An 18,377-nucleotide genomic window follows, 5' to 3' on the forward strand; every position below is an offset into this window, starting at 1 on the left:
TATTTTGGAGCCAATTCTTGAACTGATTTTATTTTGGGATATGACGTTCACATCGCCATATTTCTTCTCTTTATGCTTGCTTCAGCATGTTCCGGGTAGGACTATGACCAGGAGCAGAATAAACGTGAGCTAGTTTTGGCAAATTAGTGAATCAAAAGGGTTTGGATCGCTTGCATGAAGGGAGCCTAACTGTATTTGGCAATCCTGCTGTTATCCTTAGGAGGCAGAGTGAAAATGGGGATTGAGGTAACTGAGAACATGACTAGGACTTGTCAGGTAGTCCTCTGCCTGCTTGCTTTACAGATAGAAAAAAAAAAGGTTTTAATACAGTTGATTAGGTAATTTTGACAGACTCCAAATTAAGTTCTAAGAAAACTAAATCTAATTATAACACAACATAAGCAGTTATTTACAAAAAAAGAAACTAATATAGCGAGTACCATGGAAACATACTGTTAAATTCAGCAATAACTTGGCTTAATTTACATATTAATTTGCTTTAATTCTACCAAGCCAGCTCCTGATTGTTATATTATTAGTCTGTTTAATCACAGTAGACATGTCTTCTTTCCCCTCTCTCCCATAGAGATCAGTGCAAAGATTGCAAATCAGTACATGAAGCTCTATTTCCTCATGCAGAGCAATTTGTGTATAGTGGTCATTTGGCTAGGATATGAAAAGATTGAGGACAATAATTTGCCGTGATTCTTTATAGAGGAATAAAAATTAGCTTTATAATGTTGTATTCTACATTTTACAGGAGGAATATGTCTTATGGGAAACGAACATCATGACTAAGGAGGAATGGGTCAAAATGGATATACAGCTACCAACAGGGCTAGAAACATTAAAGGTATGAATGAAAAAGGCATGTGCTCAGTTTTTGAGGATGCTTTACCTTATTGTTTATAAAGATTCTGGGAAACTTAAAAATTTGTTAAAATATGTATCCTGAAGATTTTGCCATTCTTCATTGCTTTAAGTAAAGCTCTGGTTATAGCTCAACAAACACACAAATGAACATCATGTGTTGAAGCTGTTGGTCTTTAATAAATGCAAGAAAGCAAATACAATTCTCACCATATTTTAGTTAGCCATCTGAGTCTGTCTCAGGTATTACCAACCCATTTAAATATAAATGCTATTAATTGAAATGTGAATGATGTTTGTGAGCTTTTAGTGAAATTATATAAACCAGTAATTGTGAGAATATCTTCCCCTTGAATTTTCAGGCATAGAGAAGAATACAAAGTTGAAACTACTTAATTCTTAAATTAATTTATAAGTTTCTATTTTATGTAATTTTACATTTACATTAATTTTTCGTAATTCTGTAAATACCCGTCATATGTTACTGTCTCAACAATCAGCTGAAAATGTAATCTCTGAAAGGGCAAAGACTAAGCCTGCTGCAGGAACTGACATTCTGATATATGTTAGAATGAATGCATTTCAGCAAGCTAATAGGTTATAAGTACTTGTTGTTGCCTGTCTCTCCTTTTCCCACGAGGACAAGCGTGAATAAACAACCAGATGTGTAATAAGACTATCTACAGTATCTAAAAATAAATAAACAAAAGGCTGCTGAGGTTGCAAAACCATGCATTCTTGTGCAAAGATGGCAAAGATTACTTGTGCCTAGGGAAGGAAAGATACTATCTTTAATCATGTGACTGTGATGTTTTTCAGCATAGTGTTCTGCTGTTTGAACTGGTAGAGTGGTTAGTATTAGAAGACTTTTGTTGTTTTGAAGAAATTGTTTCTAGTGGAAGATAATGACATATATAGTTCTTATTTCTTAGAAAGGAAAATGCCTCTTGAGACTTCACCCCAACCTAATTCCCAGGCTTTGGGGAGTGTGTTAGACCCTTCTGCTTATGCCCCAAATCACATCTGTTCTAGTTTCCTTCTGTTTTGTGGGATACTCTTGTCCATCTTTCCTTCCACTGTGCTTTCTGCCTCTTGCGCATGACTCTTTTCTGAGACTCGCACTCTGGTCATGTCCCAGCCTGTCAAAACCTACAACTCCATATTTGATTTGTGCTTCCAACTCCTGCTTGTATCTCTCAGTGCTTTCTTTCATTAAAATTTTCATCTTTCTGGTGAAACCAATCCTCCTGCTTGCTGCTTTAGCTCAAGTAAAAGAAACTCGGGGAGCACAAGTTGGGAAACTTCCTTGCAGAGCTGGGCTCCACAGTGGGCAGGAGTAAGTGATGTTGTTCTGAAACTTCATTGCTTTAAATCAGCTTGTATAAAATGTGGTCAGTGCAAGGGAACTCTGTCAGAGAGAGTAATGTTCCTTGAATCTCAATGTCTATGCTAATAGCAGTAAAATAAGCAGGGCCAGGTCACAGGTGATAGTCTGTATAATTAAAATATTAGCATGGTCCCTAGCAAGGTTTTGACTGAAGCAAATTGTTCACCTCCCAGACAGTGCCTGGCACAGTTCAAGGGCTACCAGCAGGCAGGGACCAATCCCACTGCACAGACTGCATGGAGCCATTTTATCTTAAGCGATGAACCAGCTATCAGTTGTTAAGCTATGTTGTGCCAATGGGTGTCTGAGAACAGTCTCTAGCCCATGTTTTTCACCTATGAGTGTAGCTGAAAATTTTTCTCTTGGGCACCTGCAAAATGAGGTTCTGAAGAAACTTCAGAGCAGAAGATGGAGTCTTTAGGATATTACATTTCAAGTCGCTTTTCTAAATCACAGGGGCATTGCAACTTTAAGCCAAATGATTATGAGATTGAGAGTTTTAAATATGCTTTTACTTAACTTTGTTCTTGGAATTCATCAAACCATTTTAGCTGAAAATTTTCAGAAGTTTCAACCTGAGGTAGTCATACAAAATTTCAGCTTCTGATTAGAAATTTGACATGGTTTTGTAATGGAAAGTGTGCAGTGCTTTTTACACCTAGAACATTACTTTTGTATGTAAGTAAAAATAAGTTTTTCTCTGTTGTCTGTTAATGCAAATATTTTAACTGTAACGATCCACAGCTTATGTTTGAAGGAACACTCCAGAGCAGGGCAGGTTTCATCTGTCTGAAGAGCATCCAGCTCTTGGATGCTACACCACCAGAGCCACCAGGTTTCTGCTCCTTAGAAGAATTCACCTGCACTGATGGGCAGTCCACGGAGCCTGGATCAGCCTGTGACTCTCACCCAGACTGTTCTGATGGCAGTGATGAGGATCCAGCAGCCTGCTGTAAGTGAAGCACGTTGATTTAGAAGGGCATGGTGCTGAAGAGTATTGTGAAACCTAAACAGGTCTATCCAACAAAAGGCTAGAAAACTCATTTATTCCCCAGGATATTTAATGATGTACAAGTTAGTGACAATGTTCATAGCAATTTCTGTCACACGTTTTTCTTCCCATTGCTTTCTATTTCTCTGTCTGGCCTCAGCAATATGTTTTGGATCCAGATAGTAATTTTTAAAGCATCTGCAGAATTGCGTCGTATTGCGTATTTTAGCTTAAATGTGTTCCCTACTACAACATTTATAATATCTGCTTTCCTAATTTGAGAAGGACTGAAATCTTCCTTGGGATTTGTTGTGTGAACAGTTTTCTAATTTAGACTGTCTATGAGTTATTGACAGAAAATGCATCAGATGACATGATATTTGCATGGTGATACAAATCACTGTGCAGATCTGCTACAGTTCAGAAGCTGCATCTTATTCATAGTATTTTCAATTGAAGGTAACTTCACTTAGAAGATACAGTTTCTACTGTACAATCAAGAGTAAAAGAAAATAATTAAAACTATTGGAAGATGTCTGTAATAATTCTGAAACATTTTATATCTCTGTGAAAGTAGCTTTAGAGACCCTATCACTTCTAAAATAAATATTATGCAGTGCACATCTGTATGTATGATTGCCTGTGGTAGTAACACTTAAATATATGTTGCAGATGAAAACTGTGCACATACTTAAGATATTGGTGGTGATATGTATTCCTGCTGGGAGGTGCAAATTAAAATTTTGTGTGTCACTCAAGACAGCAGGACGAAGATACTGATAATGTTTTTATTTTTTAATTTCTTGAGAAGACTTTAGGAACTATTTTGTGACTATGAGCTTTTTTTTTTTAACTCACAGTTTGAAACTTTAATCTTTTCGATTAAATAACCATGCTGCAACCGTCTCTGAAACAAGTAATATGTGAAATTGTTGAAATCACATTTTGAATAGGAAGGTTTATACTGCTTTATCTCTAGGCAGAATCTAAGTCAATGTTAAAGTCTACAGGTGCACTGTCTCCTACTTGACCCTATGCTGCTGTCTCTGTGTTTGCTGGTAGGAGTGCAGAGGGTCCTCTCATGCTCTTTAGAAGAAGGAATGGAATAAAAGTGAAAATACTTTACAAATTGGACTTTATTTCTCAGCAATTTAGTGTTCCCACTTCAGCAACAATGTGAGAGAATTGTGGTGAATAATGACTGGGAATATAGAAGAATAATTTTAAGGTTTAAAAGGAGGATGAAAGATAATTGTCCTAGTTGAAGGGTAGCTGTTAGTAGCACTATACGAAGTGAAAAGAAAGATAACTCCAAACGCTTACAGGCAATTACATTTTGCATGCAATGCATTGCAACTTCTTATTTCTACCCCTGTGCCCCAAACACTGGACACTGGCATTGGGTAACCAAAAGATTAACAAACAACCTAGATATGGCCAGTATTTTAGAGTTAAGGAAAGATCATAGTGGGACTCGCTCTTGAGAATGTTGTTTCAGTCATGCTTATGTGGATGGGTCAGAACAACTGGAGAGTGGGTAGGAGAAAGAAAAGTCAGAATGGCCTGGGGGTCTCACTGCTGTCCTTTGTGGCACCTCCAGAATTAGGGTGCTTGAGCAAGGACTGACAGGAGGCCCAGCCAGGGCAAAATCCTCTTCCATAGCTCTGCCTAGTGCTCTACTGTCTGCTGCTGCAGTTAACTTTGGTTTATGACATGGTAGTGGTTCTCTGCTAACTCCTAGTGTAGTTCACTTTGAAGAAAATATTACTCCGTTGAGATGTAGGGATTGTGTGCTTCACTCTGTGTTGAGGCATTCGCAGGTTGAAGATATATTTTTTGTTGAAGTGTACAAAACTATACTTATGATCATGAAAAAAAGGTGCTTTTCTAAAATATAATTAATCCATAGCAGTTGCATATTGCTCTGACTGCTGGCTGAGAAGAAAGGAAAGAAAAAATTACCTATCTTTAAAATAACAATAACTGGTTTTAAAGTTGGCCCATATTAATGGCTGATATTGTCTTGGATACTTCATGCAAATCTTTTCAGGAAAGAGGACCTTAAAGGTGGAATTTAGCTTTTCAGCAGTTGGGTCAACATAGAAGATTCATCTTTCTGACACTTTCTGCAGTCTTTATCAGAAGAGACTCAAAGGAAAATCATCCTTTATTTCTGTCCTTTATTCTTTTCTTCCCATTATGTACATTTTCCCCATGATCTTGAAATTGTCCTCTGTGATATTTAGAGTGCACTACATTTATACACATTAATTTTCAGTAAAAATTCCTATTTAGTACAACAATACATAATTTAGTCTCTGTTCTTTTAGGTATTTTACTGTCTGTCCTTGGACACATCCTCAGTAGTTTCCTTTGATGAAGTACTCTCGTGTACTAAAAGAGCTGACAGTTGTCCATACTGAATGAAAACAAAGCCAGACAGCTGTTACTTAGCAATGTGAAGGATTTCCCTCTGAGGATTTTCTTTGCTTCATTATAATGGGGAAGAAAAAATAATGTTACTGTTTGCTCATGTTAACTTGGCATGAATGGTCTTATAATAAAGCAGTTTATTAGAAGAACAAATACATGTTTTACAATGCATCTTAAACTTTGTTTAACCTTTGCCCATTTATATAAATATATATTTAAGTACATCACAAGTCTAGAAAAATTAGAAACTTGCCTAGGAAACACTTATGCATGTGAGTAAACATCTTTGAGTAGTTTTGTGAAATTAATGGTTTTAGTATTCTACATTTTCATTATGTCTTATTTGGCACCACGTATTTGAAATCACTTCTGGATTTCTTATTTCACGGTGACTGATAATTATCAAAACCTAGTGAATATATATTCAAAAATATACCTCAAAGACTGAGATAAAGTACTTAGATCATTTGAAGGATTAAAAAGCCCCCTTTCATGCTGATGCCTTTTCTTTATTTCCTACTTAATACAAAGGAAGTTTTGCACTAAATGCCATGCCAAACACAAATATTTCAAACACTATACTTATTATTATACATTATTTATACATAACATATACAATACGTACAAAATCGTCATAAATGAATCAGTAGCCAGTGATCCTGGCAACTTACCAAGAAGTCTAGGAAGCGCTTGCTATTTTCAAGTGATATCACACTTCAGTACAGCACTGTTTGCCTGCTCATTAGCATTCATCTAAATTCAAAATTATTTGGGGGTAGGACATCTTACAGCTGTTTCTGGAAGACCATCACTTTCCCTTTAGCCTAATTAGAAGCTTCCTTAAACACCTGTCTAACTCTCCTGGTTTTAATTTTTCATCTCTAGTATTAGCTTAAATATCCTCAGCTTTTCATAGGATTTGTATAATTTATGAATGGAAAATATGTAGAACAAAGGAAACCTGTATAATCTTAAAGCCGTGTATGTTTTACTGCATTTCATTTACAGTATAGCAATTTACGATTTTAAATCCTTGAAACCTTCTACAGCAAATGAACACACATGCAAATCCTTTTATTACCATTCAACTTTAAAGTAAAAAGAGCATTTTTTTAGATAGAAACACTTATTTTACTGCACATTTCTGTGTTTCCTGTGACACATTAGTTGTCTGGAATTGTTAGTATCTTCCAGCAATCTTGCATGTACATGTGGAGAAAAAGAATCTACACCCACATTACTTTCACAGACAACTTCACTGCTTATGAACACTGTGTAGCATTGCCCTTGTGTTTCACCAGAACAGTTAACTCAAAGTAAGTGTACCCTCTGCAGACCCAGGGCTGACATGAGATTCTCTTAACGCCACCAGTCTCTTAACCCTTAACAAGGTAACAGTAGTTTAGAAGGAGATGAGGCCATCTCACTTAAGGGACTAGGATGTTACGAGAGATCTGGATAATGACTTATGACATATGGAATTTCAGGCTAGATGACCTGTGGCCACCTGCAATCTTTCTGTATGAATCCTTTAACAAATTCTAGATAAATGTCCTTTAACAAATTCTAGATAAACGGAATAACAAACGGTAGGGAATGTGCATAGATAGTCAGTGAGAAGATATATGCATAACCATTTCCTTTCCCAAACTGACATTAAATGTTAGCTGAAAATGACAAAGTGTTAATGGCAAAGTAATCACACAGATGTACTTTGGTTGCTGATCATACAGATAATTTATACCCCAAGTTCCATAGGAGCTTGGGTGCTGCCACACTGAGCAAGCGCAGCAGCCCTCCTCATTCGGTAGTATCAGTCAGGGAAACAGCAACCTGATGGAGAGACAAGCTGGGTGTCCCCAGTTGGGCTCATTTGATTGAGCTGCCAGAGTAGGATTGAAAAGCTTCATCCAGTTGCAGGCTACAAAGCTGAAGCAATGTTAATTGGCTGGTAGCCCAGCCTAGCTAACAGGACTGCTTTGTTTTTCCTCCAGGAGGGTCAAAAGGAGCTGGGATAGGTCAAGTAAGCTAGTCAAAGAAAAAACATTTCTATTTAACCTCCCAGTGCTCTCGGAATATGTGCTTTGTTTTCTGCTTCTTTTTTTAAAAAAAAAGTGTGGAAAAATGGTTCATATTAATTGAAAAATTTTTCCAGTGTACTTTATGGCTATAGTAAGGGCCACGTATTTCTTGAAATTCAAGGAGAAGTTCAGGGGAACTTTTTTTTTTCTCCTGGTTACATCTCAGTCATTGTTTTTGCAGAACTGGTGTCATAATTTGCTCCTTGACTAGTTGCAATATAACGATATACCCATATGAAAAAAAAAAAGAAGATTATTTTTCAAATTCGGCTTGTTATTAAAATGAATGCAGGTTGTTGTTTCCTTTCTATTTTCCTTGCTGTTTTGCTGAATTATAAATAGATGAATGTCTAAAAGTGAAAATTAGCTGGTTTTGCTTTTACAATGCGGAAAACTTTTCTTCAGTTCGAAGACAGTGAAATAAAAAACCATAAGGTCTGATGGTAAATGGTGCAGTAGGAAAGGACATAGTATAACAGAAATACGCTTTACCTGTTTAACTTACATAGCTGCAGTGTGATATCTCAAAAACTATAAGTTGCGCAGTCACTTATTTTCTGACAATGGATAGTGAAACATTCCCTATAGTCATTTGAAGGTTCAAAAGATAATGTAGAAAAAGGTTGTGAATAATAAAAATTATTCACTGTTTTGATGGGAAAGAAGCATTTCTCAAAGTTTATTAATGTTTGAGCAGTGAAAAAATACACTGAGGAACTCTTACTTGGGTTTGGGTTTCAGCCAAATCACAGAAGTTTTTATTTCAAGCTTGATTAAACATTTACAAGCACCCCTCAAGTTTTTAGAATTAAGCAAGGATAAAATTTAAGTCAAATTGTTAACTCAGACAATTGGGTTTCGCTCACTTTTATAGCATAACTGTTCCCTAACGCATTAATACTTTTAAAAATGAAGTACCATCTCCAGAAACTAGACATGGTGGAACACTTGGGCCTGGTAATAAACTCTGGCACAGTGTCTCTGCACAAATGGATGTTTGTATAGGGTTTGTCATGTTAAATGACAGGTGCAATGAAAAAAAAATAGTAGCATGTAAAACGTGGTCAACATTACCACACGTAGTGAACTGGAGCTGCATTTTTTTTATTCCTCAGCTGCTCCACCCCTCAAAAGAAAACCAACCCCAAAACCCAAAAGCACACCACCGTGAATGTTCTTCCTACCTTTATAATTGTGTTCAGACTGGAAAAAAGCTTGAAAAAAATGACTGAGCAAATTTTATTTGGAATTGCATCTTTTTGTGTGTGCATGTGTCCGTTCCGTGTTCCCCCCCACCTTGTGAATTCAACATAAAAGGTGATGTTTATACATTTATTTCTAAATCCATAACTTTAGAACAAATTGTCCTAGTGGCTACAATGTAAGAAATGATGATCTCACCAGACTTCTCTCTTCCTGTGGACCATCAAGGGCAGTGATGGGCTCTGTCTGATCACAACCTTTCTGCTTCGCCAGTCTTTTAGTACATGATTTCCAAGTGTAGCTTCAACAGTCAGCTTTTCACTGTCAGCCAGTGAAAAAGCCTGAGCTTGACACTGACTCACACTAAATGACAGCAGATCTGATGTAATCAGCATATGAAAGAAGTTTTTCTTCATATTGCAATAACAGCTCTTCATGGTCCTAAGTGCCTCTAGTTAAAAGAAAATAATAAATAATTTAATAATAATAATTAAAAAAAAAAAATCCCATAGTAACTACCTTATTGGGCTGTAAAATATTAATCATTAGTACCATCTTGATTTGTCTTTTATATTTAAAGTATTGTTTTAACTTTGGCCTGGCGTTTTCCTTCCAAGAACAGGTTTTTGGTTGCTTAGTATATAGCAGAGTAAGTTTTTTGTGTCTACATGGTCATTTGTTGGTGTCTTCTTGGATATTACCGTGACCAAGCAGTCAGCTTCTTATGCAGAAGACCTTTTGCAGGGTTTAAGGAGGCCAGAGGAAAGAGATGTTTAAGCAGAGAGTTTGATTTTTTGTGTCATGTTGGCTCTCCCAGGACCACTTAGCTGAGGAGAGCACAGCACGTAGACATAGTATTAATTACCATAGAACAAACCAGCTTACTCTTGGATATCAATTTGCATATTCTACCTTAATGTATTAGCAATTGACGTCTAATTAACAAAGTATCTTTCAAAAGCATGAGAATTCTGTAATTAAATAAGTTAACCAAGTTTCATGTTTAACTAATATGTTGCACTACACAGAAAAGCATGCTCCATTGAATTTTAATGTATATAGTGAATCCAGATAAGAGATACTGACATTTGTGATTTATTTTGTACCTTAAGGTTTAACTGCTCAGATAACCTCTTTACACGAGGAAGACCTTTAATATGGGCTTTACTGCCATGGTGCTTCCACGATGATGCATTTAATTTTGGTTTTGTACAATCTGAAATTTGGAGTAATATGTGTAATCATGTCTGAGGCTGATATGACAGAATAAATGTGCCATGAAGTCTGGAAAGTGCCAAGTACAGTTCAAAAGTAATGTTTACAATTGCAGTCAATGACCCAAAGAGTTAATTGCAGTGCTTTGTGAAGCTGGTCTGGACTAGTAAAGAAAACTCTCAGATTATACTATGTTGTTATCAAAATAACGAATTGTGCTCAAGAAATGAAAGAGTGTGTGAAATTGTTATATAGTTGAAGTTGGTCTGTTCCATACCAACTGAGAAAATGGTCTTTTACCTTGCAATAAAAATTTCTGGGAGACCTAAACAATTCATAAATTTAAATCCGCTTTTCAAAAATAAAGTGGAATCTTAATTTATCTTTACTTTCAGTACTAAATACATTTGATTTTTTTCCCACACATTCATAATTAACTTTTCAGTAGAATTAATCTTTTAAAAACATATAATATTACTTTCATAATCTACCAGCAGCCTATGTACAGGTCTTGTCTTTAATACGATACAGTTTATTCTCTTATAGGTGGTTTCCTTCATGGTTCTGAGTTTGATTAAGAGGGGCAGGGCTTGCCTGATCTGCTACCTGTATTCTAGATGTTTTGTCCATCTGAATAACCTGTATTTCAGTGAAACATATCAGAACTTCTTTAAGACTCCTTGTACATCCAAATACAAAACAGTCATAGTTGTGGTGTTATACTGTTGCGTCAAATTCAGCTTAATGATCTCTTATCATTGTTCTTCTTACAACAGCTAATTACACTATATGTGATTTTGAGACTGACTTCTGTGGATGGAAGCCACTGAGCACAGGTGATGCTGACTGGGACGTAATGACAGAAGAGGCTCCCCTTGACAGGAGACTCCCTGGCAGAGGTCATACAACTAATACTGGACATGGTGAGATTTCTTTTATCGTTGTTATTATTTTCCTCCTGTGATGAGCATTTCTACTTGTAAATGGTGACATACTGATAATAAAAGCTGATTTGAAATGGATGCTACATACTGTGTGTAGAACACAGGTAAGACATTACAGAAAGCTAGTCTTTTGGGAATGTTCTTTCTTAGATGTGATTTGGTTACTATGTCTTTTTGACCTTGATTTTCTGCTGGGACAATCAAGCCGTATGAGAAGTGTAAAGTATGAGTCTTGATGCAGCCTCCAGTTTTTTTGAGACCTTTGAACTGACATAGCTTAACTTTGTTCATGCATATCGTAAGCATCTTTATACCTAATATTCACATAGGAGCCATTCTTGAAAATATTATTTGGACAAAATATCACCGTAGCTTTTTGCAGAGTACAGGTGAATTAATCAGTTTTGTCTGGGAAAAATGCAGTGGGTGTAATACCCTTTGAACAGTTGTTCTTCCTTCCATTGCCATACAATGCAACAGCTGGAAAAGGTTTATTCCAGTAGAGGGCTGTTTTAAAGTATTTTTCCAAAATGAAAATGTTATTGCGGTGTACTGCATAAAACTAAAATTGCCTACCGTGTTTGTCATTTTCAAATAATATTGGAAAATATTCTGTGGCTTTAATTTTGTTAAAATAGGTAGCTATTACGTTGCTTCCAGCAGAGATAAGACTACTTTAAAATCTGGGTTACTGTCCAATACACCTTTAAGTTAACTTTTTAAAATTATGTATATTATCTTACAGCCAGACTTCCACACTTCTCTCCCATATTCATGTTAAAAGAACGTGAAATATTAAGTATTCCACTTTAATATCACTCAAAGGTAGAGGGATTCCAGGATTAATATTTGCCTGAGCAAACTCTAGTGAAGTGTGAGTATGTGTGTGCATGCTATATAATAACACTAACCGCACAATCGTGTGCCTTTTTTTCCATTGGTCTCCAAGTGTTGAAGTGCACTGAAGTTGCTATTTGGTTTCTCAGCAGCTATTTGATATTTTTTATTGTATCTGTAGAGTGGCACTGGATCTGCATTACTGCATTCTCTGCAAACCTTACTGCGTCACTGCTTCCAAACTCTCACAGAACCTGGGGAAGGGCACTGATATGCCTCACCAGATAGGTGCTGCTGAGATTTGAGGTGTAATGTGGTCATAATGGAGGCTGCTGGTAGAAACATCTGCTCTGCAGCCAAAGCAGCATGTTAAATTAGGCCATGGGGAACTATGTGCTGCTGCACTTAAGCTGCTTTGATACCTGAATCGTTACAAGTTACGTTCATATCTGTATATGTTGCTGTGGGTTGAAGCCTCAAGCAGATCTTGAGGTTACTGTGCAGCAGCTCTTAAGCCCAGAAACAATGCATTCCCCATAAAAGTTAGCACAAAGGTCTTTCCGAGGCAGTTATGTACCCATCTATCACTCTGCCTGCTACAGCCACATCACCGCTTTAACTTTAACTAGGCTTCCAGAGTTCGAGCAAGTTTTTGCCAACATTAAATCAAGGTCCTTCAGGTTGCAACAGTTGCTTGTGGTTCTGCAGAGTGTTCATCTCTCTTCTCTCCTGGGGAGGGCAGCAGCAAATTTTGATTAATGAAGATCTTAACAAGGTTGCTGTAGAGCCTCAGCTGCAAATTAAAAGAGGATCCTTTGAAGTACCCTTGCATTCCAATGAGGGGAGCTCCCCTCGAGCTGCGGAGCCCAGCACGCCTGTGTGTACAAGGAGATGTAACCATCACGTCTTTGTGCCAGCCTTGCTAAAGTGATGTGATTGTTGTGGGGCTGGACCTAACCCTCTGCTTCATTATGTATCCATGGGAAATAAACGGCTAAGGATTATGACTGTGGCAGCACAATAGCTGATTTTCCAAGATGTAAGGTAATATGTGTAATATCATTGCATAAACAAGACTAAGCCTTGAGTGTTGTTTTGCATAGACTTTGCATAGAGTCTCAGTATTCAGCGAAGGCAGCACTGACAGCATTCAAATATGTTGCTTTAGGGCCCCTTGGAGATGTTTATCCTTCCCTACCTTTGTCTGAAGCACATCTGCTGTAGTTCAAATCCAAAGGCAGTTCATTTGCCAGAGTTCAGATTAGATCTTTAATTAAGCTTTCATCCCCACTAGCACAGACAACAATGTCAAGTCTGTGGACCCCATGAGAAAATACAGCTTATTCCATTGGCTCCCATGGTCTGCAACATTGTTAGCATGCTTAAGACTGGGCTGCGCTGAGGGTGAATACTGTACCCTAAAGGAAATTAATTTTTGTTCTAAGTTCTGTTTGAAATGTTATTTAAGCCAATTAAAATGTGTCCTTTAGGGATCCCAGATGAGGTCTGTGCTGTTTGATCTCCAGGGTGCTCTGTGCTGCAGCTGCTGCAGTCCTTTCCTCTCCCCAGCCTGTGCAGAGAGTGGACAGCACCATGTGAAGGTGATGGGAAGTAGTTGCAGTGTTTGGAGGTCTTAAGGTTTTGCCTGAGGAGGGCAGATATAAAAATACATCCAGTGGGTCTGCACAGTAAAGCCCTTAGAAGAAGCAATATCTGAACTCCCTTTGCAGGGCTCTGTATTTACTTTCTCAGGTTTAAGTGCCTACAGGCACGATGACAGGGTAGTCTTAATAATGGCTGCCAAAATACCCTTTATTCCTTCTCCCTCTTTCCTCGTACTTGGACTCAGTCATGTTAATTTTACTGCTGAGCAAAGAGGCAGGAGTATTTAGCAATTCTATTTTGTCTTTGCCTACACAGACGCTGGTTGTCGCAGCCTGTTACAAGACCCTGCTCGTTATCCACAGGGACTGAACTGAAGGCAAAGCTCTTTCATTTGTTTACATCTATGAATAGGCTTTATGCGCCTCACGGAGTGCATAGTTACCTCTCTGAGGTAGCTATTTGCCATTAGAGTGTGACATATTTATCATAATTCTTTGATTTTTGTTGACAGGAGCATTCATTTATTTCAGTGGATCTCATCGGATGAACACAAAGATGGCCATGTCTCATCTGGGGAGCCCTTTCCTTGTCAAGTTGTCCCCTGGGCCTTCCTGCTGTCAGGTAACTGTTTGACATTAACTGTCCCCACCTTTGTAAGCTATCACCCACCTGATGTGCAGATACGGTATTCTTCCTGCTGTAAGCATTGCTGCTGAAAAACTCGCTTCGTTTCAATACGGATGGAAGGAGTTACAGACGAATTCTTCAGGAGGAAAGAGATGCAGCAGGCTTTTTACTGCTTTACTGTCAAATTTTTATATCTGACTGTTATTTTTTCTAAAGCACCCACCAAGTGACTCAGACTTAAGGCTATGCCTCAGGTTTTTTTTTGCTGTGACCAACCTAGCTGGACAGCAAGACCAGGGCCGTGTCACCTTACCGTCAAAGCAGCCTGCCTTTTGAGTGAAAGCTGGTCAAGGATCACACTGTCATCTGTAGGCAGGAAAGACTCACATGTCCAACGTCACATAACAGGAGACCTGGGCTTTGGTGTAACTGGAGAGAATTAGCTACCATGCTCCAGACATGTATTAAATTTTAACTGATGGTTTGAGGAAGCTGCTTTTTAAGCTGGTTGATGTAGTACTTGAGAGTTTACCTTGAAAAGGTTTTTTTGTAAAATGTCTTGTGACTTTGCAGAGGAATGCAAAAGCAACCAGCAAGGATGAAGGTTGATCTGAGAAACTAGAAAGCTACCTGGAAAAAATGGGTCAGGAGGGCTAAACAATAGAAAAGTCTTATATGAAAAATGAAAATACAGTTTTATAACTGGAATGTTAGAATTTTCAACACTACGTGTTTTTAAAACAGAACTTGGAGAAATATATTAAATATATATAATTATATTAGTGAAGAAATACACATACAAGAAAACATTTCTGACTATATTTTCATTTATTCTTTTGGCCACTGAATAAACTGAGTAGATGTACTGTTTTATGTTTTTTTTTTCTTTTTTTCTGAGGCTTTATTGTTTTCTGTTCCATAACTTTTCAACGCTTATACCATGCTGGGGAGAAGATAAGTTGTGTAGTTGTGATGTTGTTTTATCTGCTACTGCATAATGCCTCCTGATTGAAAAAGTCACAGAGAGGAAAAGGGAAAGATAGGAAAATCTTGCCAAAATAATTTTATTGTGTTCAGTAGCAAAAAGAGGCTTTAGAGAAACAAAATAAAATTTAGACTGCTTAATTTTTCAGACTCAATGTAGAACAGAAACTGTAATTTCACTTATGAAGACTTTTTTCAAAAATAAAAATGTCAGAAAACAGTACATGGAGGAACTGCACTCAGAAGGCCCAACAAATAGCAGAATTTTATTCCAGCAGGATCTAGGCTTCTTAGGTTTTTTTTTTTTCTAGTTTAAGGAACCTGAAACAAGCTTTGGGTTGGATAAACCTGTTTTACTTGAGCCTGTAGCTGACTTGGACTATGCACATCAGTGAGTTACCAGATTTCAGCTGAACAGCTGCAACTTGCAGCTGAGCAGTAGAAGCCTCTTAAACGATTTAAGGACAACACCTTGCTGTCCACACACTCTCTCACTTAGTCTCCATGTGGCTTCTTAGTGTTGTAAAGAATGAGAAATGAAATAGATGCAGAATGAAATCAAGCACAACACTTCTCCAGGGAACACAGAGGGCCTTGCAGCATCCCATCGGAGCCCTGCGTGTTGCATAACTCCTGGGGTACCAACAGCCTTCGTATGCACAGTGCATTCTTTCAGGTAGTTTTGTGTCTCTTTTGTAGACTTTGATACTGAGTAGACAAGTACCTTTCTGGTTCAGATTAATTTATTTGAGAACTCCTTAAGGCAAACTGGACACAACTGGTATGCAAATCAATGAATTATTCTGGTTAGATTATTGCAGTTCGGTCTGTGTTCAAAATAAATACCAGTGCAGTGGGGATGTTCATATATTTCTCTAGTTCAAAGTCAGAAAAGAACATGTTTAATTTTGAGAGTGCATGCATTGAATGTATTTAAAGTCCCAAGACTCAACAAAAACTAGGGCCAGTCCTTACCCAGCCATACATGTCTGAAAAGAGTGTTTTTGAAGACTGGAAGCCTGGCTTTCTGCCACATTTTCCCTGCAGACTTTTATTTCTAGGAAAGCAAGGAGTAGGGGTTACTCATTAGGATGTGTACTGGTGTGTTATGCTCTCTGCGTATAAATGTGAGATGTTGTCCTCTGTTGGATGCCTCAGAGGATAAAAGGATCTGCATAAAGAGATCTATGTTTATTAATAGCTTTACAAGTTCTTTGGCTCCAGTTGTTTTTTAAAAAAAAAAGGATATTGGAGTTGAGGGATAATGGTTTTATATTGTGCCTTACAGGCTAAATGAAGCTTAGAAGTAACTTCTTTCTGCAGCTTCTTGTGGCTGTCTTTTTGTAGATGTCAGCTGAAAAACATCTTCATTTAGCTCAAGGTTTTGGAGTTGTTGAAGAATATTTCTAGTCCTAGCTCTCTGTTTCTGGCTCTTTAGTGGACACAGTAATCATTGTAAAGTAGAACATGTAGACATAGAAAAGGAAGGTAGTTTTATTTCTTATGTAATGAAAACAGAAATTTGTTTGAAAAGCTGTTTGATAAACACAAACTTTAAATCTAGATTTTTTTCAAACAGCTAATTTTGAAAAGTGTTTTTATACCTGCTGCTTTCTATCCCTTAAACTTTCTGGTGGGGAAAAAAGTTACATGAAAGTATTTCAATTTATTAATAAATCTTGAGATAATTTTCTATAACACATGATCTTCATGAATGTGGAAAAAAGAAGCACTCTGGCTAATTGAGAGATCGAGTCTACCCACCATGAAGCCAGAAGATATTAAAAAGTAACAGTGTGTTGTAAAAAGAATATTTCCTAACCAGTGATCTACCCTGTACTATGTAACACAAGCAAAAAGAGACTCTCCTTTTATACATAGTAGATGTTGTGTCTTTGGTGTGTTTCCCAACTTTATGGATTAAATTCAGGGCCAGAAATGAAAACAAGTGAATCCATTCACATAATGATTTTCAAATTATTAGTCAATGATTTGAATGCAAGGAGTCCTCAAATTCATCAATCCCGTTCAAATTCTTTGGCACACTAAGGATCTATAACTTTAACAGAGACACTAATGTGATAATTTATTGAATAGAAGACTCCACTCAGAGTCTGGTTACTCTTAAACTACTACTTCCCTTAAAAAAAAAAAAAAAAAAAAAAAAAGAAAAAAGAAAAAAAAAATCTTTTGGGGATGAGCAAGGAGGAGGGGTGTGGAATGGGACATTGTTGGGGAGACAGCTGGAGATGTACTTGCAGAAGGAGTTGGTCTATGCTGAGGAGGTATGGCTCTGTGAGGACTGTGGCTGTGGCTGGGACAAGGACTCCCCAGAGGGACTGTGGCCTGTCAAAGCCCTGAGCTGAGGCAGGCAAGAAAAGTAAGAAGCAATAAGCAGAGGAGGAAAACGTGTAGGGAGCACCAGAAGGAAACCATTGCTCACGTGCCCAGCCTCCTGCTCCACCTGGTGCCTCACCAAAGGAATTGGGCCAGATTGAGTGTAACCTGCAGCAGAAATTAGGAAAATTAAAACTAGGAAGGGGGCAGGCCGAGTGTTTGACTTAAAATGGCCTGGGGAAGAGGGAGGAAAGGTGTTTGCTTAAATTTGTGTTTAAGTGTTTGTTTTCCTTTTTCTTTTTTCTCAGTAGCCCAACCAATGATTAGAAATTTGTGTTAATTCACAATAAATTAAATTATGTAAAAATTACACCAGTACCCCAAGATCGTTTCACCTGTTATAGTCCCAAATACATTTTTCCATGACCTGTACATCCTATTGTATGTATTTGAGCTGTCTTGCTCAAATAAAAGGCTTTAATTGTCTCATATCTACCTGAAATCTGGCCAACTCAAGTATCTGTGTTTGTCCTGAGGCTAAAGATGAGTTTTCTCATATTTGTTATTCTTGAAAAAAAATACATAATTTTCATTTGGCTACTAGCCCAAAATTGTTTGCATTCTTTATCTCTGTTTAAAAGTTAATATAACATGAAAAAATAAAAGGAAACTTTCTCTCTGTAATGTGATGATCGAAGATTCACAGTGTAAGGTCATATGAAGATGAGCAAAGAACTAGGTGGGAAGAGGTATTTTTATGGCTTTTGTTTTACTTTTTTTTTTTACGTGTTTTTAGTATTATAAAGGCTTTTGCAGTGAAGTAAATAGTCTGCAGTTAAAGAAATTTCAGTCTTTCACTATGT

At 37.4% G+C, this 18,377-nt stretch overlaps 1 protein-coding gene across 1 annotated transcript in view; it reads left to right on the forward strand.

Moving 5' to 3' along the window:
- MALRD1 (MAM and LDL receptor class A domain containing 1) overlaps nucleotides 1–18,377 on the forward strand; it is a 268,374-nt gene that overhangs the window by 25,333 nt on the left and 224,664 nt on the right. Inside the window, exons 8-11 of the mRNA XM_086467325.1 lie at nucleotides 761–853; nucleotides 3,002–3,209; nucleotides 10,957–11,103; nucleotides 14,078–14,187. Coding sequence (XP_086323451.1) covers nucleotides 761–853; nucleotides 3,002–3,209; nucleotides 10,957–11,103; nucleotides 14,078–14,187 — 558 coding nt within the window. The remainder of the gene's footprint in view (nucleotides 1–760; nucleotides 854–3,001; nucleotides 3,210–10,956; nucleotides 11,104–14,077; nucleotides 14,188–18,377) is intronic.

Source organism: Leptosomus discolor, chromosome 6 (assembly GCF_034619465.1).
Source record: "Leptosomus discolor isolate bLepDis1 chromosome 6, bLepDis1.hap2, whole genome shotgun sequence".
Classification (NCBI taxonomy): Eukaryota; Metazoa; Chordata; class Aves; order Leptosomiformes; family Leptosomidae; genus Leptosomus; species Leptosomus discolor.